This window comes from Bacillus rossius, chromosome 3 (assembly GCF_032445375.1).
Source record: "Bacillus rossius redtenbacheri isolate Brsri chromosome 3, Brsri_v3, whole genome shotgun sequence".
Lineage (NCBI taxonomy): Eukaryota > Metazoa > Arthropoda > Insecta > Phasmatodea > Bacillidae > Bacillus > Bacillus rossius.
Window position 1 is genome coordinate 28,880,039 of NC_086332.1, and position 23,925 is coordinate 28,903,963.

The 23,925-nt window shown below is 39.2% G+C and overlaps 1 protein-coding gene across 3 annotated transcripts in view; it reads left to right on the forward strand.

The window, feature by feature from the left end:
• LOC134530438 (delta-1-pyrroline-5-carboxylate synthase) overlaps positions 1–23,925 on the forward strand; it is a 185,585-nt gene that overhangs the window by 149,729 nt on the left and 11,931 nt on the right. For 2 of the 3 annotated variants that reach the window (XM_063365255.1, XM_063365258.1), the window contains 6 exons: positions 4,410–4,577; positions 8,259–8,474; positions 13,212–13,377; positions 15,368–15,577; positions 19,988–20,139; positions 22,869–23,006. In XM_063365255.1, the coding sequence (XP_063221325.1) occupies positions 4,410–4,577; positions 8,259–8,474; positions 13,212–13,377; positions 15,368–15,577; positions 19,988–20,139; positions 22,869–23,006 (1,050 nt within the window). The remainder of the gene's footprint in view (positions 1–4,409; positions 4,578–8,258; positions 8,475–13,211; positions 13,378–15,367; positions 15,578–19,987; positions 20,140–22,868; positions 23,007–23,925) is intronic. The other variant, XM_063365256.1, reaches the window with a different exon arrangement.

A 23,925-nucleotide genomic window follows, 5' to 3' on the forward strand; every position in this document is an offset into this window, starting at 1 on the left:
TCTACGTTCAAATATATATGTCCTTACCGACATGGCATATTTATTTTCCAAGAATTTATAGAATGACTTTCATAGAACCGTCTTTTAATGGCATTTGCGGTCAACGAGATAAGTCATCCACTTTTATATATAGTGGGTGTGTAGTAGTAGTAGTATATAATGTCTGTCAGGGGGTCTGGAGTTGGAGTGAGGGTTGGATTATCGATCCGCCGTCTTGGATTGTGATGTATCGGTGGATGACCTTGACCTTTAATTTTAAAATTTGCCGAAAATGGCCAAAATGAAAAAATGTCCAGTTTTTAGGAAAAATATTCCGCCAAAAATTTTTAAAAAATCGGAAATAAAAAATTTCTCTCTTTTGAGGAAATAATTCCCGTTTTGAGGAAAAATTCCCGTATTAGTCCTCAGAAAATTCCAGAGGCTTGAAATATCCGCAAAGAGGTTTAAATTCCTCATCTACAAACCTCCAATAAACCTCTGAGGACATCTGACCTAGACTAATAGGACGTCATGGCCGCCATTTTTGATTATGATGTCACTTTTTCAATTATCTTTACGGTCGACATCTTGAAAATCTTTAATTAAAATCGAAAATATTGGAAAATGTTTTTAAAAATTATATAATATTTTTTTAATAAAAATGACATCACTTCCGCCATCTTGAAATTCCGTAAATACTGTCCAAAAAATTAGAAAAAAATTTTAATTTTTAAAAATTATTTAAACACAATTTTTATAAAAATTTTATTAAAAAACTCACTTACGTCATTGAGCTCGGAGTCTTTCGAACGCGGTGAGGAAACAATAAAAATGCTGACGTATCCTTCCTACACGGAAGCCACAGACAGTATTTGTAACAAATTTAACATGAAGTTAAATTATGTTTATGAAATGATATGCCTTCCAGTGCAGTTTTATTACCGTGAAGCTATTACAACTATCACCGTTGACATTAATGTAACTTTAACAAAGAAACAATAAACCTAAAGGATAAGAGACGTAATGCTAAACTACTTCCGGATCTTATGATGGAACATGTCGACATTAAATTTAACGCACGCTCGGAAATAAACTTCGTCGTCTGAAGTATTTTTGAAACCTATGTACCTGTGATTGTATAAAGAGTTGCGTGAATTAATATTTGTCTGCTTGAGCGAACAAATATGCCTCTCGCAGGAACCCCTCAGAATCACTATATCTGCTTGCTAGGGTCATGAGAGTGGTTGCATGAATGAAGGGCCCCACCCTTTCTCATATCTAATCTGACTGAACTCATCTTCTCTTGCGAAGTATCCTATTCGAATACAAATTCGAATCGTTCTTGTGAAATGAGCAACACGTACGGGTGCAACAGAAACGGGCAAAAGTATAACTTACATGAAGTAAGTGCTTTCCTTCTCAACTATTAATTCGGTTTTCCGCAGAACTCTGTGGAAACCACTGCTCGCAAACAGATCCTCTTGGAGCCAGAGTTTCACAATGAGGAAAGAATATGTAAACAGCTCGTTAGAAACTTTTTCTCCTCCGCGCCTTCGTGCGAGCAATACCGCTGCTTCCAAAAAGTTTTATTCATTGAACTAAATTTGCGAATTTGTTGAGTTTCGTTGCAGGGTGAACCCATTCTTTCGCCTTTAGCCCGAGTTTTATTGTGTGTAGCTTGTATACGAACTGTGCACTTCATGAAAGTTTGGCACTGTAAGACGAAGCGCTTGGGAAAAAAAACCTGTGGGGAAGCGAATGTTTGCCAAAACCGTCAGTATTTTAACGCCTTTACGAGGTGGCAGTAATGATCACACATGGGCCAACGTTTTGCTCACACAACTGTTAATTACAAATGATGTATTCAATCACCAAGTTTGATATTCTAATAGACACGCATTATTTTCTTAACATCATTTTCAAATATAATTGTTAGAATTTGACCAATATATTTTAGTGTAACAGTCACAAAATAGTAATCATTGAGACTTGGACATACAAAATGGAGTTATTTGTATAATGTGTAAAGAATGTGCCAATGGTGTACGCCACAAAAAAAAATTTTGGCAGTTCAATCAGCATATAAGCTATTCGATTTTGGGATACCAAATTTGTTAATACTCTCCTTGTGCACTCTACCTTGTATTCATTATAGTTCAATCACCGCTTGTTCGTTTTTGCTAGACAAAGTGAGAGGGAGCGCAAGGAACAAATGTTGACAAACTAGGAAACTCTCATTTGGTAAGACATGGGTTCAATCCCGGTTCCACATCATAATTTCATTTTTTTATGTTTTTTTTTTTATGTTTTCCAAAAATCAATCCATGGCCAATTACTTTCCCGATTTCTCTTACTCACATTGAATACATTCTAAATAGTGGAAAGTTATCCACATCAAACAAAAAATGCACATTTATTCTAATTGCTTGGATAAGTTAGAATTTGTAACATTTTACAGCTTACTACAGTGACTAAAATTAACTTATTTTATGAGTGATTTCAACTGATTTCATTGTTCTATAAGGGCTATGTTGGGTTGTAGCATTTTTACGTCATAATTTTTGTGTTATTGTAACTCCTACGTATTGTAATTTTGTTTTGTAAATCTTGCGTCACATATATAATACACTTTAAATATTATTTATGAACTGTCAGTCAAATATTCATAACTAAAATAATTCTTTCCTAGCTTTTCAACTTTTCACTAGAAGTTTATTTTCATGTATTTCCACAGCTGGATAGTGATTACGAATTTACTTATCATTTTCAAAACAATGTTTCATAAATATCTGTAGTAAACTATGAGGTGAGTGAAGCTCAGCATATGCTACGTTTCCAGTGAATTACACTGGTTTACCATTCTGCACCAGCTAGCTGTTTAAAAAGAGTTTCTTGTATTACAATTTCAGTATAGTGATTCACATAATTTTAAACAATTTTGTGGGCGTATGTCATTGCTTATTTTACTGTATGCTATAGAGATAGAACAAGAAAGAAAAAAACACACAGTTACACAAGCCAAAATAAGACGAAGTCAAATGTTAAATACATAGACAGCACAGAGAACTTCGCGAAAGGAATGTCAGAAAATAATATCATGGCATAGACTAACACATTGTACTGACAACGACGAGACAGTTGTGTCAATAAAATAAAATACAGACAAACAGCAACCTTACTTACGCAACACAGCGAAAAACAGATGAACACAACGATGATAGAAAGCAAATAAACTGGACAACACAGATACGCACAGGCGAACCCAGCTATGAAACAAAACAACTATTCTGGACAACGCAATGATGAGAGCTGAGACGTGGATTTTTTAAGACTAGATTTGTGACATTTCCAGAACTGACATTTGTTCCCATCATCAGACATAAACTGTCACGTTGTCAGCCCACTGTGGTCATCTGTGCCGTGATAATTTTTTTTTCCAACTTATTCCTTCCACATAATTCTCTGGTCTGTATATGCATTTAACATTTAGCATCAGCTGATCTTTGATTGTCTATCTGTGTGTTTGTGTATTCATCTTTTTTCGTCAATTCTTGTGATTTCTCTATAACGTGCAGGGAAAAACCAGCAATGGTGAATGTACACAAATATGTCTTCCCCATGGCAGGTATCTTTCCAAGAACGTAGTGAGCCAGTTACTCAGAGTGAGAGCGTGGGCCCGTCTGTTATTGACGAGACAACCAGCAATGGCGAATGTATACAAATATGTCTTTCCCATGGCAAGTATCTTTCCAAGAACGTAGTGAGCCAGTTACTCAGAGTGAGAGCGTGGGCCCGTCTGTAATGGACGAGACAACCAGCAATGGCGAATGTACACCAATATGTCTTCCCCATGGCAAGTATCTTTCCAAAAACTTAGTGAGCCAGTTACTCAGAGTGAGAGCGTGGGTCCATCTGTAATGGACGAGACAACGAGCAATGGCGAATGTATACAAATATGTCTTTCCCATGGCAAGTATCTTTCCAAGAACGTAGTGAGCCAGTTACTCAGAGTGAGAGCGCGGGCCCGTCTGTAATGGACGAGACAACCAGCAATGGCGAATGTACACCAATATGTCTTCCCCATGGCAAGTATCTTTCCAAAAACTTAGTGAGCCAGTTACTCAGAGTGAGAGCGTGGGCCCGTCTGTAATGGACGAGACAACCAGCAATGGCGAATGTACACCAATATGTCTTCCCCATGGCAAGTATCTTTCCAAAAACTTAGTGAGCCAGTTACTCAGAGTGAGAGCGTGGGTCCATCTGTAATGGACGAGACAACCAGCAATGGCGAATGTACACAAATATGTCTTCCCCATAGCAAGTATCTTTCCAAGAACGTAGTGAGCCAGTTACTCAGAGTGAGAGCAATGGGTCCGTCTGTAACGGCCGAGACGTGGAGGATCTCAGTGGTTGACGTGGTGTCGGCCCAGGTGCTGGTCACGAAGCCCGACTTCTACAACGAGGAGACGCGCCGCAACCTGTTCAGCACCTTGTCGGAGCTGATCAGCCTCAACATCGTGCCCATCATCAACACGAACGACGCGGTGTCGCCGCCGCCTCAGGCCGACGACGATCTGGCCGGGGTACGTCACAAGAAGGTAACATGCGGTGACACGTTCTCTCTCTCTAGCAACGGGACCGAGGAAGCAGTGCTTGTGGGCGAGGCTGCACGTTGGTGTTCCCGCACTCCTGGGGGGGTGTGTGCACGTCCTGGGACCAACTCGGCGACTCCGCTGGGGACCTGCAGGATCTTCGCCAGGTTGCTTCTCTCCTCGCCTGCATGACGTCACACGCGGGACCACCAGCTGGGGCCTTAGTTGCCAACTGGCCACAGCTGGGAAAGCACGAGCAAAGACCTTCTTCGGTTCTGAGACATGAGGAGAAATGTGGCTTCAGTTGGGGGACAATGTTACGTGCATGACAATTGAGTAACCTCCTCACATGACACACTTACTAACCAGGCTCTTCCACTAACGTTGGTGCAATAAGGAATCTCTGGATTGAAGAGCTGTGGGAAGAAGGTTTTCACGCATAATTTACTAACAGGAAGGCGGTTTGCCTGCTCGTGCTTCCACTAAAGCATGTCCGGGATGTTTCGATCACGACTAGAAGGCCTCCTTGTCTTTTTCAGAGTGAGACCTCGCAGGAAAAGGCGGGTGAGGCATGTCAAAAGGGTGACGCAGCAACCCTGATAAACTATTCTTTCTGACTTCTGCCCTATTAGGATCCTCGGGGGCAGTGATCACTGAGGCGTCTCGCTCATCGCGGGTTCGAACCCAAAAACTGGGGAGAAGAAAAGAAACCTCACGTTCACGAACGGCTAGTCGGTACCTTTGAACTGCGCTGCGCATTGTATCGTTCGTCTGATCGTTCATAGCGTATCAAAAACTGTCACGAGTATTCAAATGAAGAAAATATGCGTGTTTTCGAAGTTCTCCTCTGCCTATGACAACTACCGAATTTTTCGTTTATTTGATCTGTAACTTTCGTAGGATTTCACGTCACGCGGTTATGGCCAGAGGCCTAAGGCGATGGGACCTCCGAGATACAGTCGACTCTGAACCACTTGGCTACCGACTTAGTTCTCGTGTATTTGAGTCATTCCGTGGTGTTGGGAATGAACCCGCATGAGCTTGACGCGTATTACGTGCATACGTGTGAAATGCACCACTAGGCAGCCGCATGGGGACCATGCATGAAACACATCATATTGACTGATACTTGTCTCTTGCGCATGAGGCTATCATTGGCTTAAGATTTACTAACCAAACTGTCAAATTATAGCACGTTGTTTTGTTTGCTAACTGTACATCAATAGACACTAGTTTTTCTTTCCCATTTTTAATTGTGAAATGTTAAATTGACACGTAACATATTTAAATTCACCTATATTTAAATATAAAACACTGCAGTGAAATTTCACCATGAAGTGAAGCATGGTTTTAGAATCTCAACGCATCTACTGCCATTCACCATGACACTTTTCTGACAGGTCTATTGTCAAACAAGCCGCTTAGTCGTGGACTTGAAACTAGCGCGTGTGGTCTACGTTAGAAATGGTGGATAAAAATAAACACAAACCGCTGTACACAGTAAAATATATTGTAATTGGAGCAGAAGAAGTTTTTTTAAAATAAAAATGTTTGTAAAGTTACAAAAATATTTTTTGGTAAACATGGGACTTATGTTTAGTTACAGGAATAGTAATAGTACTATTACAAAAATCTTTTGTGTTTACAACATTGTATTTGTTCTTTTTCAATTTTTTTGGCAACTGGTTTTTTAAAAACAATTTTTGAACAATTAATTATTTTTACTGTGCAGTGTCGTAAATATGTATAATGTAAAAAAACAACGTAAAGATATGCTTAAACAACGGTTGACATTTTTTCGTCGCGCACCGTATTAAAAGTTTTGTAGAAATTCATGAATTTAATATATTTTGTACTATTAAGTGTGTGGCCTAAAGTTCTACAATTGACTAATTTTTATTGTTCCGAATTTTTTTAAAATTAAAATCATTAATATTTCAATGTTCTCCTGTTGTGCAATGTGTACGAAAAACAGTCATTTACAAAATGTTCATCATTTTAATTACCTTACAGATTTAAAATGTTTTCGTACCATGAGAAAAAATAAAATCTTTGCAAATAACATTTCAATTATTAGTATTATTTTTAAGATTACAAAAAAAATAATTGAAGATCTTTGACATCATCAATTTCTATAAGCTTTTTAATGCGTGGTTTTCCTTGTTACGGAAGGCAACTGTTCCGCACCGTAACGGTTTGGAAACAAGTTGAAATTGAATCGATATGTTGGAAAAGGCCATATATTCACTTTTTTTTTTTCCTTTATTTAGGTATTTATTGTGCAAACACACTCTAGTGAAGCCGAATCATGTTTCTTATTAAAAAAAAAAAAAAACACAATTTCTAAATCACTCCAATCTGTAGCATGCACATCACAGTTCATTTTAAACGGCCACGTCTTCGTAGAAATTGCCCCTCTTGATCTGATCTGAAGAAGACGTTGCTTCCCCGAGCAGACTGGCGCGGTTGTCGCGGGCGCTCTGCGGCGTGTGTCGGTATCACAGAACAAGGAGGGATATAAAGAAGTGCGACTCTTACAGTGGAAACTGAAACCATGTTTCACGCGACATGTGTCGCTATCTGTTGGGCGGGCCCATAACTACCAGCAAATAAAAAATCGGAATAGAGGTTCAAATTTTTAGTTAATACGTGTTTTTGGTTGTTTTAAGTTATTTCCTTTTCGGCGCAAAACTAATTTAATCGATGCGAAAATACTTAATGCTGTTTTGCAATAAACCGGCATGTAATAAATAAAGGAGTAGGAGGTTGCAAAAACTCATTGTATTACACGCCACAAAATTAGTGGCTACCTAAAATAGAGCGAATTTTCACTGGTTTGTTTGCCTGACGATAGCTTATAAATTACTTCTCCTAATAAATAAATGTAGTTATGTCAGCAATGTATTATGAAAAACTACTATCTAGCGGACAGGCCCGTAACTACTTCAAAAAAACTAGGTCTCAGTCTCGGCTTTGAATATATATACTGTATAGAAGTCGCGAGTGGATAGGATTTACTCTACGTTTTTTCAGAAGCGTATGATGAGCAGCTTGGGAACTTCACCGCTGCAGTGCGCTGCCGTAACGCCCTGCATCGTCTTAGTTGTTATTTACACGTTAGAGCGCAGCACTGTCACCCGCTGTCATTCCCCGCACCTCCCATCAATCATTCACTGCAGTTCAAGGTCGTTCAACGGGAGGGGGAAGGGGTGTTTGAAGAGTTCGACACTATCGTCGCCTGAGAATTGGAGTGTTCTATGTCCATTGAAGTCGGAACTGAGATATAAGCATTTGAAAGTTCAAATAACTATGAATATCATGGCACAGAACAAAATAATATTGGTCTTAAATTAAGAACAAACATTTTTATGTGCGTAGACGTGTGTGGATATAGTACAAATGAATACTAATATTAATTTCGTGTCCATAGCATAAAAAACCTAAAAAGTGGACATAGAACACTCCAATACTCGGGCGGCGAAGACTTGTCCGCTAGGGACCACCACAAGTCGATGCCCTAGAGATGTGTGGCGATTGCGGCGGTGAATTAAGCAACTACCTCAAAACCGTATTAGAAATTTTTAACCTGGGCTGGCGACTTCTATGCAGTATATATATTCAAAGGTCTCGGTGATGAGGGTTTCTCCCCCGTGGTCGGTATCGCGTTGTGCCGGGGGGGGGATCCAGGTGATCAGCATCAAGGACAACGACAGCCTGGCGGCCATGCTGGCGGCGGAGGTGCAGGCGGACCTGCTGATCCTCATGTCGGACGTGGACGGCATCTACACCAGGCCGCCCTCGCAGGAGGGCGCGCGACTGCTGCGCACCTACACGCCGAGCGTCAACGAGAACGTGCAGTTCGGCAAGAAGTCGCGCGTCGGCACCGGCGGCATGGACTCCAAGGTGCGTATACTCCCCTCTCCCGGGTGTGCTCGCATGGGCGTCGCAAGTATAAATTTGGGGGACTTCAACTGATTTAGTTGTTTGAGGAATATCCATCCCCTGGAAGAAAAAAAAAAAAGCGCCGGGAAAATTTGGGGTTTGAAGGTGCAAAAAGGTGGTTTTTAGGAATTTTTCTTTCCTAAATATTCTAATTATAGTTGGTTGCACTATATAATTTATTTTTTATAAAAAAATATTTTCAGAGAACAAATTTGTAAAAACACAGTTAACATATCTGCTGGTGCTATATCCACACAATCATTAGTTTAAACATCAGGAGAAACTACGAAACTACGAAACTAAATATATTATTGGAGGGGACGAAATTGAAGACATTTATTATTGGAGGAGACGTGTCCCCCCTACCCCCCACGTTGCGACGCCCATGGTGCTTGCACTGTCCAGGGATGTCCGTAGATTAGTGGTCGCCTTCGGAGACCGACGGACACGAAGTTCTCTCGCCATTACTTTGAACCACTAGCCTGGACAGCTAGCAGAGGTTGGAAGGGCCTCCACCGTAACAACGGGTTCACTGGGTGTCTTGAGGGGTCCCAGTGTGATGTGGTGGAATGCTGACAAGGTCTAAGGGCTAAGGACGCAGCCAACTCTCTGGTTAGCTGATTGAGGCCTCTGGTCATAGCTGAAGCTTCAGCACCTTCCCGATCAAAGAGGGGAGTAATCCCATGACAGTTTGGTCTCAACTTTACTTGCCGACTCCCAATCTACCCTTAAGGGCGCATATTTGGGAGGAGTGGTGGAGTTGCCGGCCTTGAGTCGGAAAACAGTTGTTACTTTGAACCCACAAGAATAATCTTGGTATGTAAGAAAAAAACATTCAAAAACTGATTATCCTTCAGGATATCCCTCACAGCCCTCTGTGAACTCGGGGAAAATAACGCCGGTTCATTGGCTCCTGACCAGTGGGTCGTCTCAACTACTTTGCCTGTGATTCGTTACTTCTTCGGTTGAGGGTTTCTCACTGACTCAGAGTCGTCCAAATAAGCAGTGAGCCAATAACAAAAACAGCTTCAAAGGTATATGGATTTGATTTTTAGTCTATCGCGAAATGGATCCGCGAATTTTTTTTCCTGTCTCTACTCGTGCGAAAAACACACTGTTTCTTCCCTCGTGTGCATTTACCCTGTTTATACCGAGAGAAAAATTTAGTAAGTTAAAATACAGCGTAGTTTCTAAGAATATACAGTTATCTAAATTTGCGAAGAAATCTTCGTTTATTTGAGGCACTATTATCATTTAAATGTTTGTAAATTTACTGTAATTTTTAACAGCGTACGTGCGCTCCACGAAAACATTTTTTTTGACGAGAATACGTGTTATAGATCAGGATGCCAGTTTGAAAAGCGCCGTGTAGCGAAAATATGATATATTTTGAAACGATAGGTATCAAATGCAAACCATGCTTAGCATGATTTTTTTTTTGCGCATATATATGTAGGTAGGGTAGAAAGCGAGTCCGGTAGTGCCGATTAAAAAGAAAAAAATTAAGAAAGACGTAGTTCGGGTCCACGCCGTATATTTCTCGTGAAAACATCGGGATAAAATCAAGTGTTTCATATTAACATGTAATATAATCATCAATCGTAACAATTACGCTTGCATTTACATTGGTACGATTACGTCATAGGCTAATCAAATTCTGCATGACAAACACGTACAGACATACCTATCCATCGTGGGCTCAACCAAGGTTGACGCATTATTGGTCTAGTAGTCACAGTATTTTGTCACACAAGAAAGTTCGCCCGACTATCATCACAGTGACGAGCGAACAGACGTTTACACGTAAAATATCAGACAATGTAAAAGCAAACGTTGGTGGATAAAACATAAGGCTTTGAATTTTTGCCTGACACCAAACGAATTCGCGAAATTTGCGCGTCTCCAAGCCCATCCCAGCATTCTTCTGGGAACCAAATTCAAGATGGATGAACAGTTTTATCCACACCATTGGGCTCCCGGAAGTGAGTCCAACCTTTAACCTGTTGCGTCACTTCGACCCCTTCCGACCGCGTCAACTATGTGTACAGTATCTGTTGTGTTCGTTGTGACCACAGACTCGTCTCAACACAATGAAGAAAAATTTTACACAAGTCGGAGAGCCTAAAGTGTTATGCACCCTTAAAAATCAAATTTCAAAATATGTTTTTTTTTCTGTAAAATTATCATAAACTAACATATACTAGCTGGTGATTATCTTAACGCGGATATGTTGGAAAACCAAATGTAAGCAAACACGCGCATTATTGTTTAACAGACAAAACTCAAGATATGTTTTTTATAAATCATTTACTGCATAATATCCACTTTTTAATTTCCCGCAGACCGAAATTCATTTCATTACTTTAAATGCATTCTTTGCCAAACGGAATGAGATTCGTCCATTTCATTAATTAACGGTTCGACCGAAACGAGTTTCGTTCATCCAGTTAGTTTCTACTTACCGGAAAGAATTGAATCCATTATGATCATTCCCTGCTCCCTCACTACGAATTGGAATTACTTCCATTCATTCGCTTCGTTCACTGCTGTCTTGCATGAATGCCATCAATTCTATTCTGTAGCTGTCGAAAGAAATGAATTATGTTCTTATTTCACTGCGCACTGGAATATTCTGTAGCTGTTGAAATAAATGAATTATGTTCTTCTTGTATCACTGCACACAGGAACATATTTAGATTACAACTAATTGCAGACAGTCACCAGCTTTCCAGTGTTTTTTTTTTGTATTCATTGAGCTTACTTCGTTCATTAACATGTAAGAATGAATTTTCTCATTTTATGACTTGTGTATTTTTGTCGCATAGTTATCATGTCAAGAACATGTACCCCCTTTTCGTGACATTCCACTATGAAAAAAATATTTTTGGTTGGACTCTTATCCAGCTGGTCCACGCATTTTCCTAATTCCCTTGCTCTATGGGCACATATGTTAAAATAAAAAGCACTTGACTCACCCCAATAACCAAAATGGTCTGTTAAAAATGCTAGTCGTTGTACTATTAATGTTTGCCAAATAAATGCTGATCAAAAAATGTTTCCATGAGCTTTTTATGCAACGTAAAAATTTTGCTTGTGATAGCATCACGATGTTTTTATAAAAATATTGAGATCAGTGAGCACAGAACAACATACGTAGAGTACATCATATATACAAATTCAGTAATTATCATAACTTTAAGGAAATGTGAGGATTTACAATTTCAGATCTGCAACAAGCTTAACAACGAGAGTGAATTAAAATCGTGCTTTTTTTAATATTGTGATTTTTCATGGGAAATAAACTTTTTTTTAATGTTCGCTTGTCATCAGTATAAAGAACCTATAGTGTTAGAACACATAATATAAACATATTTTGTTAAGTTATAAACTTAAGTTTATTCACATAATACAGTTTTTCATAATAACAAACACCCTAAAATAAATTTATCCAAGGTGACCATGAACAATCACTACCTTAATGAAGCAAGAAGACCAAAGTGAAACTTGACTCGAGTTGTAATTCATGAAAACCCCTAGAAGCTTGTGTCACGCTATGTCCATTCTGGTATTGCCCTCTCGGGCTTTGACTTGCAAATTCGTGTGTACCTACACTCAAGAGACTACAGTTTAGGTCCATTAGTTTAGGACCTGACCATTACGAAATTTGCACAAACCTTTCCTGTACTTAAACATTTGGTGCAATTTTTGTGTATTGCATATTTTTCCATTGCTGTTGCATTACTTTTATAAATTTGAATTATTGATATCGGTCGAATAGTTTACAAGATATGAAATTTTACACTTTGTAGGTTATATTTCGTGGAAAAATATGTAAAGACAATAAATATAATTTCTGGTATCTGATAGTTATATTTTTCATTACCTCTTGACGTATTTTAAGTTTTATATTACATTATTGATATGATATTGATATTGAACCATCGAGACGGTTATTGGTACGCTTTCATAAAGCAGGAAAAAAAACTAACGAAAGACGGAAGAGAGACTGAAGGTTGAGGTAAATATTACGTCATATATGTCATACACTGTAAGAAATTACGGTCGATTTACGGACTTTTCGACGAAGACTTCACCTCATATGAACGAAGCGTTTTTCGTAATTTCAGAACTTGATCATCGTAAAAACTACGCCGTATTTAGACTTCCGAGTTAGGCCCTATGTTTATGAGGTGAGAACACGTGTACAAGAAATAAGAATGTTTTTTTAGGAGTCTTAAAAAGTTTTTGAATGTTTTGCTATTATACCAATATCATTCTTGTGGATTCGTGTTCAAAGCAAGTAATTTAACGAAGATGCCCGTACATTTACGAAGATACCTGGATAGTTCGTAACCAGCGTTTAATGAGAACATTCTGAATAGTGGCGGATCCAGAGGTTCACCTCGGATTTCAGAATAGCCAGAGGAAAAAAAAATGTCTTAAAATTACTAAATTCGTATTTAATCTACTCACACTACACATAACATCCAACCACCAGATTTTATGATTCTACAAGAAATTCATTAATTATATTAAAAAAAAAATTATTGGTTTCAGAAACAATCATTTTTGTCGGCAATATTAATGTAGCAGACAACTGGTTTATCAGGGGGGGGGTCACTTGCCCCTGGTGCCCCCCCCCCCCCCCCCTTGGATCTGCCACTGATTCTGAACAGTGTTGCGGCCGTGGTTCCACAGGTGGAGGCTGCCACGTGGGCGCTGGAACACGGCGTGTCCGTGGTCATCTGCAACGGCATGCAGGAGAAGGCCATAAAGACCATACTGGACGGCAGGAAGATCGGGACGTTCTTCACTGACTCTTACAACGACGGCACTACGCCAGTGGACACCATGGCGGAAAACGGTACTCCTGCGTCTGTACTAACTACCATACCTACAGTGATCAGTCACAGCCGAATACTATTGAACGAGCAATGCATGCCTTTCTTTCGTTTAAATCCACAAGATATCTGGTTTAGAGGGCAAAAAATCGATTTATAAATGTACCAAATGTAGAAAAGATTGTTTTGACATAGTTTTTATGATTACTAAATTTAAATGCAGCAATTTAATTTTTTTTTATGTCCGTAGTAATATAGGTATTTCGTTTCTTCCGATATAATATCGGTCATCCAGATATTTTACCTTACAGTAGTGCTCGATTCAAGTGAGACACGACACAAAAAAGAGAACAATTTAACATTAAAATTAAAAAGCTCTTACAAAAATAAACCATAGACCATATTTCCGATCCAAAAATAAATATTCTAAAATCTTGCTAATGAAATTATATAAATAGAACCATGAACACAGTACCTATAATTTTACCTGACCATATTACATAAATTAAAAAGTGATACAAAGAGTCTCTAATGTCAATGCCTTTTTGCAACAATATATTAACTCTGGTTTAAAATTAATTTTTGGACACGCATCATTGCTGACGATGGCGCATGTCCAAAATATAATAATGTAATATTTCCCATTGCAAGAATAATTCAAAGTACGTAACAACTCTGGTGTCTATGTAGCAAATAATATCCAAATATGTTATTTGGCAGCATTTGTTTTTCAACATTCGCCAGAAAGTAAGTTTAAATATCGATATGTTTTACATATTAAAAAATTAAATTATATAAATATTACGATGAAACAATTTAAGCGTCTCTCACTACAGTGAACGTAAGCAACGTAAACAGTCGATGAAAATTATCATGACAGTAACCAAGACCGTGATTGTGACGGAGAGAGAGGTTACAAACATAACCTAAAATAACTCAGCATTGCCTGTAATTCAACCTCTAGTAAACTGATCGAACCGAAAGAAATGCCAACTTAACGCCACGTAAAGAAACTCGGTGTAAATCAACTCTGGTAAATCTTATTTAAATCCATCACAAAACGAGGAGAAAAATATTGAGTTTTGTAAACTAACTCTTCGCTCTGAGCCTTAGACTTGAGTTTATACCATTTCTTATGTGCCCAGGTTTTTTTTTTTGACGTGACAACATCTAATAAATCGATGAACGCCAGCTGCACGCACGAAAAAGTGTCCCGTTACGCACATTGTCCCGTTTCGCTCATTTTATATTGCTCTTTGCTAACCTGAACCTCCTAGCATTGCGACCGAGTCCGTGGCGTAATTCTGTTTTCATGCATTTCAATGTAACATTTTCATTGCTCTTTGCTAACCCGTTCCTCCTAGCATTGCTGCAGAGTCCGTGGCGCAAATATATTATTTTTGACTGCATCTTGGTGTTGGGTTAGCTATTTTCCTTCACATCATCCTTGAAACACTCCCAATCGTTTCCAACTTTTCCTATCATCGTCATATCCTTAACAGAATAACACAGATTGGAAGAAGTTAAATAGCAAACATGTATAAAAGTTATAGTTAAAATAATCTCTTCGTTAAAGTAATAAACATATTTGAATTAATGAGTGCGAATAAAAGTAAATTTATCAATTAAATTATAGATTTCATTTCACTCCTTCTTTGTATCCATACAAAATAGTGATAAATCAATAAAAAATGATTCAATTTTATTCATAAAAGTATGCAATCATGTCATCAATGTTTTTTTATGACGTTGTCACGTTAAACTATCGTCCGTATATCCGACTTTACAAACAACCATTTTTTTTTTGTTCTCTCTTTCTTACTTTTGAAATGTAAAAGTACTCTGTAATATTTATTCTTTGTGGTTGTACAGTATGTTTGTATATATGTATATATTTGTATTAATTGACTTGTTCTATATCCCGGAGTCTTTACCTCCATATGGGATCTACAGATGAAAAACTTAATAAATAAATAAATAAAGTGCCCAACCGAACATGACGTGACCCCGCAGCCCGCAGCGGCAGCCGCGCGCTGCAGGGGCTGGCCGCGGAGGACCGCGCCGCCTGCATCACCGCCCTGGCAGAGCTGCTGGTGTCGCGGCAGGACGCAGTGCTAGCCGCCAACGCGCGGGACATCGCCGAGGCCACCAGGGCGGGGCTGGCGGCGCCCCTGCTCTCCAGGCTGTCCCTGTCGCCCGCCAAGCTCAAGAACCTCTCCTTCGGTCAGCGCCCGCGTCACATTTCCCAGTTCCAGTCGCGCTTTCCCGGCTGTTCCAGGGGCCGCTGCTTATACCTAGAGACCTGTCAAATTCGCGGTTTCGATGGCCTTCAGGATAGACTGCACATACCCCTGTACACTCGGGCGAATAACGCGAGTTCATTGGCTGCCGACTTGTAAGCAGGGGCATAGCCAGGGGGGGGGTGTTAGGGGTTAACCCCCCCCCCCCCTTAGCACCAAATCTTTAATTAAGATCTTATTCATCACTCAAACAAATTTTATATTAAAATTAATAAAATTTGTACAATTACAATATTTAGATTTAAGTACCGAAAACTGCTAAAATAGCACTATTTTACACCTTAAAATCCAAATTTTCCCGGGGGAGGACCCCCGGGCCCCCCCGCTTTAACACGGAGGGGGGGGCGGCATGCTTCTTAACACCCCCCATACACAAATCCTGGCTACGTCACTGCTTGTAAGTCGTCTCAGCTGGTTTGTCTGTGATTCGATCCTTCTTTAGTTGAGGGTTTATAACTGGTTGAGATTCGTCCAAATGAAAAGTAAGCCAATAGCAAAATTATCTAAGAGGTATATGTGTTTGAATTCTAGCATATCACCGAATTAATCCGCGAAATTTGCAGGTCTCTACTATACCATATCATTAGGGCCATGAATATTTCGCGAAAAGATACCGAGAGTAGCTGGAAGTTAAAACACTGTGGTATCATCGTCTGTGTTTCGTGATCGGGTGAGTTACTCTGAGGCGCATGTCGATTGTTACAACAACCAATCACACTAATTCAGTGTGGAAGCAAACTCGTCCTTAGTGGCTCGTGCAAACAAGGCAACGACTTCTCTCGCAGACGGTCGCCAATCACAAGGAAGAAACCGCTGGTGTGGGTATACCTTGTTGCAGTCTAGTAGGCGTTCAGATTTTTTTTGGGAAAATTTCCTGCCCCTACATATCATCTTCAATTTCCTTTGTTGTCTCTTCTTAGCTTCTGCTATACTGCAATATTACAAAATAACAATTATTAGAGACCGGAAAAATTCGCGTATTCATTTCGTGATAGGCTGAACTTCAAACATGTGCACAATTCTGCTGGTTCTTCTATTGGCTCGCAGTTTAACTGAAGCTCTCTGGGCCAATGAGAGACCATCGACCAAAGAAGCGTTGAATCACAAGCTACCCAGTGGAGACGGCTCACAATTTAGTACCCAATGAACACGCGTGTTTACTTGAGAAATGCAGAGGATAATGGAGGCTATCCTAGAGGTCATTGAATCCGAGAATTTTTTCGGTCCCTAACAATTATTGTTCCTATAAATACAGTCATCATAAACTAAAACATTTATGTATTATGGTATACGTAACGATATTTATTTCGTTATTTCCTATCACGATAGATGACAGTTAAAAATAGCGAGGTCTTGGCGCAGGCAGAATAAGTTTTGTTTCATTACGTTCTCTTATATTTGTAAAATGAAGAGAGGTAGAAACAAAAACACGCGATCATAAATTCGACAGTTTTTTATGCCACAATATATTTTTTATCGTTACTCGTTAATAAACATTCATAGAATAAAACAAAGTGACTAATAGTGCCTAATATTAGATATTGTAGACGTAATGAATGTTAAATTTAAATTAATACTGAATGAACACTAGCGTTTTTCACTTGTGAAATATTTCTTACAGCAGACTACTATCAATTTGTTGAATTTCAAAAAACTAACAATAATATATTGTTCACACTTAAAAAAATTGTTGAATGTGTTATGGCATCGTTTGGTTTCTATCTCAGATTTAAGAACAGCACATGAAGATATTGTGAAGATAATTTTAATTATCGTGGGTTCTCGTGATTGTTAGGAGACATGCGATTACGATCTTTTTTTTTTTAATACCTGAGTGAAGAACTTCAGCAGTCACTATCACCAAAGACCATGTGACATTGTAGTCATCAAATAAACTCTATTCTTTCATGGACGCGTAGATACCGATTCAAAATCTCAGAACACTCGCCGGTTTCTCCACGGTGGAAGAGTTGACCTCCGACATTTCGGTGCCTAGCTCTATGGTTGTACACAAAATGGTTGTCAACAGCCAAACAGCGTGAGACACTCCTGGAATAAACTCACTGTTCCTGACCCATTTTAACAAATATCTGGTCGCAGTTTGCCTTACAGCACAACTGCATGTCGACAGTTACCGTTTATTTCTCTTTGTGGCTACAAGTAATGTTTCATACACTACAGTAGTTGCTCTAGCTCACTCATTCGATTTACTGACCCTGCTGAATAACTTAACTAGAAGCTCAGGAGAGCGAGTAAGCTTACACTGCCTTAACAATTAACACCTACTGTTTCTTTAGTTCACTTCCTTACCCCTCCATTTCTACCAACTCATTTTTATTTATTTATGAAATAGCTTTATTAATAAATATCAAGGGCGTGCGCACGGGGAAAGTGTGTATGAGGGGGGGGGGGGGGGGGGAGATACATACCCAACCCTGAAATTCTAAAAAAAATAATTATAATAATAATTTCCAACAACGAATGAATAATTTGAAAGCTCCCGAGAAAAGTGATACTTATCCCCCCATCCCCCAAACCACCCACCGCAAATGAAATTCTGCGTACGCTCTCGATAAAGATTACCGAAGTTTAATTTAAATTACACATTAATATTATATTAAACAATTAAAATTAAATTATACATTGAAAATAATATTTATTTATGGGTTTTGCAATAAAATTTGTCTAAACGATTTTTGGGACGAACCTCGTATTTGTTCGTATTGGGGGTGTCGCGGCGGAAATAATCTGTAGACGCGGGATCCACGGATCTTATACGTTTTTGGAACCCATGAAAAGAGGCACGTATTTTTCGTGAAAAGAATTCGAGACCAAATGTGCGTTAAAACCTTCAAACACTGTAGCATCGTCTGTGTTTCGTGATTGATTGACTTTCCTTCAGATGCACGCCTACTGTCGGCACACAAATTCAAAGTCTACCAGTGCGGAAGCCAACTCGTCCTGAATGGCCTGACCAAATAAGGAAATGGCTTCTCTTGCAGACGGCCACCAATCACAAGGAAGAACCCGCTGGCGAGGGCATACCTTATTGCAGTGTACAATGTAATTTGTTTTTGTAAATGGAACAGAAATATCCACGTTAACTTACAGATATTTGTAAATTTTAAAATTCACATAAAAAATATATGTCTGTATCACTGCAAAATAGTGTTCGCAATAATAGGTACTGGGTTCGGAATCGTGCCGGAGAAATTATGCACCAGTACCTAAAAAAGTTAAAGTTATTTGTAAACCGTCCCCAAAATAGCTTTCCGGCATTAACTACGCACATTAATAAGCATAATAAAACTAAATAAAGTCCATTCGTTGAATTTTCTATTTACTTTTCCATGCTTTAAAAAAATTATGCGCCAATTTTCGTGAGAAATATTCAGTGTTATCTGGCAAAAAAAAAAAAAGGTATTTCATAAATGTAAAAAATAAACATAGCCATGTGTTGCACACAGTTACAATACATTCCTTGTGGTTTCCAAATAAATCTGTTGTGAAAGTACAGAAGTTTTCTGACGTGATATCTCTTTAAAATTGCTTTGATAGTGGGACGCAATTCAAAATACGAATGATAACAAAATCGGGGAAATACAGTTTGGTGTTGCAGCTACATATCTATCATCTCCATCCCAAAATTTAATTACACCACTGGATAGCTAAAGGATCAAAGAATTCGTTACGCTAAGTTACGACTGTGAAGCATTGTGCCCGGTGGAAGGGGAAGCGCCGCCATTTTGAAGTCATTTTGCTGCGTTTCGAGATTTCCATTTAGTATTATATCCTTTGACTCGGAGAAGCTACGACGTTCGTTTGGGTTTCAATCGTCAGCTCTTGTCAAAATCTATCGATTGCATATATGAAACATTAGTGTAAAATAGTTACAGTGAATATAAATATGGTGTTAAAATAAAAAAAATAGCGTTTATTATACTTTGTACAGAAAATATTACCTTTTACGTACAACAGTGGCGGATCCACGAAAAACCAGTTGTCATCTGCTACATTAATATTTCCGGAAAAAAATTATTGTTTCTGAAACCAAGAAAATATTTTAATAAATATAATTAAAGAATTTCTTGTAGAATCATAAAATCTGGTGGTTGGATGTAGTGTGTAGTGTGAGTAGATTAAATACAAATGTAGTAATTTTAAGACAATTTTTTCTCCGGCTACTCTGAAATCCTAGAGGTGAACCTCTGGATCCGCCACTGACGCACAACACACGGCCGTGTCCATGACACAGCCACGCCCCATTGTTCTGAGTATTTTCCGGCGGGTGATGTGAGGCCCCCGCCCGGAACTGCGGACGCGCGTGTCGCAGGCCTGAAGCAGATCGCCGAGAGCAGCCACCGGAACGTGAACCGCGTGCTGAGGCGCACCAGGCTGGCCGACGGACTGGAGCTCACGCAGATCACCGTCCCCATCGGCGTGCTGCTGGTCATCTTCGAGTCGCGGCCCGACTGCCTGCCGCAGGTGACTTGTTGCCGGCGGCCGTGCCTCCGCGCCGACGTGTGGTCAGGGGAAGCCCTCATTTCACAGACGAGAGAGCCACACCCGAAGTTCCCCGAAGTTCCCCGAAGTTCATGCTCGCTTTTTTTTTCCCTCCGTACCACAACATGTGTGTTTATTTGGCGGTGGAAAAAAAATTCGCGGGCATTTATTCTCCGAATGCGCGGGTTTAAATTACAATATGTCATTCTTAAAATTAGCAAGAAGTAATTATAAATACTTTAAAACATTGTGGATGGTTGGTTATATCAGGTAAGTATAGCTACATTAAAAATACTGTAAAATCATTTAATGGTTGCTTAGCAAATAACTCTTTAATATGTAGCTATCCAGCGCTGGGAAACCATTTACATGATATCACAGTATATTTACTGTAGCTATCCTAACCAAATCAACCGTCCACAATGTTTTAAAGTATTTATAATGTAGCTAACCTAACCTAATTGACCATTAGTTATCACGAGTTGTCCAAAATAAACATTCACGGACACACGGCAAACGAAAAATATTGCGATGGTCGCACCAATGTGCAGATGTATGTTAATGAAAAAAACTGCGATTTCTCGTAAACGTGTTGGAATTTCGTATCTCCGCACGTTTTATTAAATAGAGGAATTTTTGTAGCAAAAATCCACGAAAACGCGTTTCTTAAATTAGGTATTTTCCTCTAAAAACAATTACAAATAAATACCGTTGCCTTGTTTATGGTCTTTCCTTTTTATCAACACCACCATATTTATTTACAATGAACCAAAAAAATGCACGATCGGGCTATTGGCTCTCTCGTCTGTGAAAAGAAGGCTTCCCTCTGGTCAGGTGTGTGTGTGTGTGTGTGTGTGTGTGTGTGTGTGTGTGTGTGTCAGTGAGCTGGCGCGGGATGGCGCCTCTAGCGCGGCGTCGCCTCCGGACTGGCGCGCGGTCTTCTCGTCGTCCGTACGACAACTGTGACATTTGAGCGGTGACCGTTACATTATATGGCATACAAATGAAGGTAAAAGTCAATTAGGTGCTTACAAAAATCTGCAACACCTATTTTAACCCGTCTAAAAAAAAAATACAGTCTAGAAACTTAATCCTAAATCAAAAGTTCTTTTTGACCCTCAGCGAATTTTCAAACAGACATACACTCTGATATCTTGAGTAATTTTCAAATCGCGTTGTTTTTTTTTTTTTTTTTTTTTTTTTTTTTTTTTTTTTTTTTTTCCCTGAATCTCTGCGAACCGTGTGTGTGCCTGGGCCGACGGGGCCTTGGACTGTTTGGAACTACTGGTGTCTTCGCATGGGTCATGCGTGCGCAGGTGACCTCGATGCACTATAGAACAAAAATTACACTTTCAATATGATAAGTAAACAGAATAGCTTAATAAATAGGTGTGTTAACAAATTAGAACCTTTCACTGGAACGAAAATTAAATACTAAGATATTATATAAGCAATATAATGTATTTTGCCGTTAAAATTTTTAAAAAATATATTGGGATATTTGTCATAATTTTAGGAAAATCGTAAAATAAGAATACTTTAAAAAATTAGACCATTTTATTATATAATGTTAGCTTGATTTTTAAGTAAAATAATTTACATTGTCATAATTTTGAAAAAAACATTCTGTTAAAAACCTTTTATTCGCAGCTGTGTTTGTATGTGTGTTGTGTTGTCTCGTGCATTTTCACTTTATTGATTTATTTTAATTGTTTGTTTTTGTTTAAGTTTATCGTGCAAATGGGTGTTTTATATTTTGGTTTTCGTGTTATTCAGTAAATGGCATCCAGCTGTAGTATGGCACATAAAACCAAAATAAACCCAATAAATAATTGAAAGATGTATTCCAATGGTGCATTTCAGCTGATCTGAACGTTCTGGCATCGAATTCTGACAGTCATTGTTGTACACGGGTGTACAGTATTTAAACATAAACATAGTTCGTCTTACTCCTATTCTAAGTGACAACATATTAGAATCAAAAGTTTCGTATTATTACACATTCTTATCATAAAGAAGAGCACTTATTAAAATCCTAGAAAATTTCATATTAGCTGAAAAATCAGTATATGAATTTTTGCGAAGCTGGCTCAACAAAGAAATTTTAATTATGTTTGTTAGACCAAATATATTTAGTTTATCTATATATAACATGGATATTTGTATATACGACGTTGATAAACTCTGACACAGTTTAACCCATCACCATGAAAGTTGGCACATTGAAGTATTTTTTTCATGGAGAAGGTTTTCATGCTATCCATTTTTTGTAACCTTCCACTATACGGTGCTGCAGCCCATCAACTTGTATATCGTTCAACCGATTGCCATAAGTAAATTCATTTTTATAACAAAAAATCATAGGTCATAGACACACAAAGAGTGAGTGTGTGTCATTTATCTATGTACGCCACTCGGTCATATAGTAAGGTTTGGCACCATTATATCCTTCTCCTTGGTGAGACCTGTCCGCTTAGTGAAGCTCGCGGCGGCTAGCGAACTAACGGTAGTAGGCAACTGCTCCCTGATGATGGCGACTGCAATGTCGACCGAAACGTCGGTCAAATTGTTCTCCAAGGACACGGCTACAGCCCAGAAGCCAAGCTACTTCTACGAAGTGACTTGTTATTTAACGACCGCGTGACGGAGCGACGTTTCGGGCGTGGTGTTGAAGCTGGGTGACCGGAGGGGGGGCCGCGGCGTGTGTGCAGGTGGCGGCTCTGGCCATGAGCTCGGCCAACGGGCTGTTGCTGAAGGGCGGCAAGGAGGCGGCGCACAGCAACAAGGCGCTCATGGAGCTGGTGAAGGAGGCGCTAGCGACCGTCGGCGTCGGCAACGCCATGGCGCTCGTGAGTACGCCGTCTTCCCGCCCCGGGTGCCTGCGATCACGTCACTTCTCCCGACAGCCATCCGCGTTCTGTCCGCAAGCGTCTGCGACTGTCGAGTGTTCGGAAACAAACATATTTAGAGACCGGAAAAATTCGCGAATTCATTTCGCGATAGGCTAAAATACAAATGGTTATACCTCAGTGCTGCCTCTGCTATTGGCTCACAACTCACCTGGAAGACTCCGGGCCAGTGAGAAACACCCGACCAAAGCTTTATCGAATCACAGGCTGCTACGTTGGGACGTCTCACAAGACAGCAGCCAATGAGTGGGTGATATTTGACCGAGTGTACGTAGAACTGTGGAGTTCATCCTGCAGGTCATTGAACACGCGAATTTTTCCGGTCCCTAAACATATTATGTTGCTTTGCATGTGACATATTTAAACTGCGTACCACTGGTACCTACTACTTCGAACAATTGTTAACTTTGAGAGACATCTTGTAATCCAGATTTTTCATAACGCGCCACAAATACGGATGTTTCGGAAGTGATATTATTTGTCTTGAACACATTATACCTTCCTTTGATAAGAGTAACATAAAAATATAACTAAAATTTGTCGTGTGACCAAACAAATCTCGTAATCGCTAATATATTTTTTTTATCATTTTGAGGTGTAAAGTCTACAACTAATTTTGTTTTGCGTTATTTTACTTCCAACATCTTATGTTACCATTTAACTCGCTCAGTTGCTTGTTACGTAGACAAAAAGATGTTATCATTTTAACATGAACAAGTGAAGATACAAAATAACTCTCCGTATAGCTTGTATGTGTGTATAATTATGTTACGTGGGGCAAAGGGGAGAGAGAAGTATGTGTGGACACTACGTAAAGCCACTTTCTGTCAATTGGTTGAAGGTTCCAGTTTTGAAAATA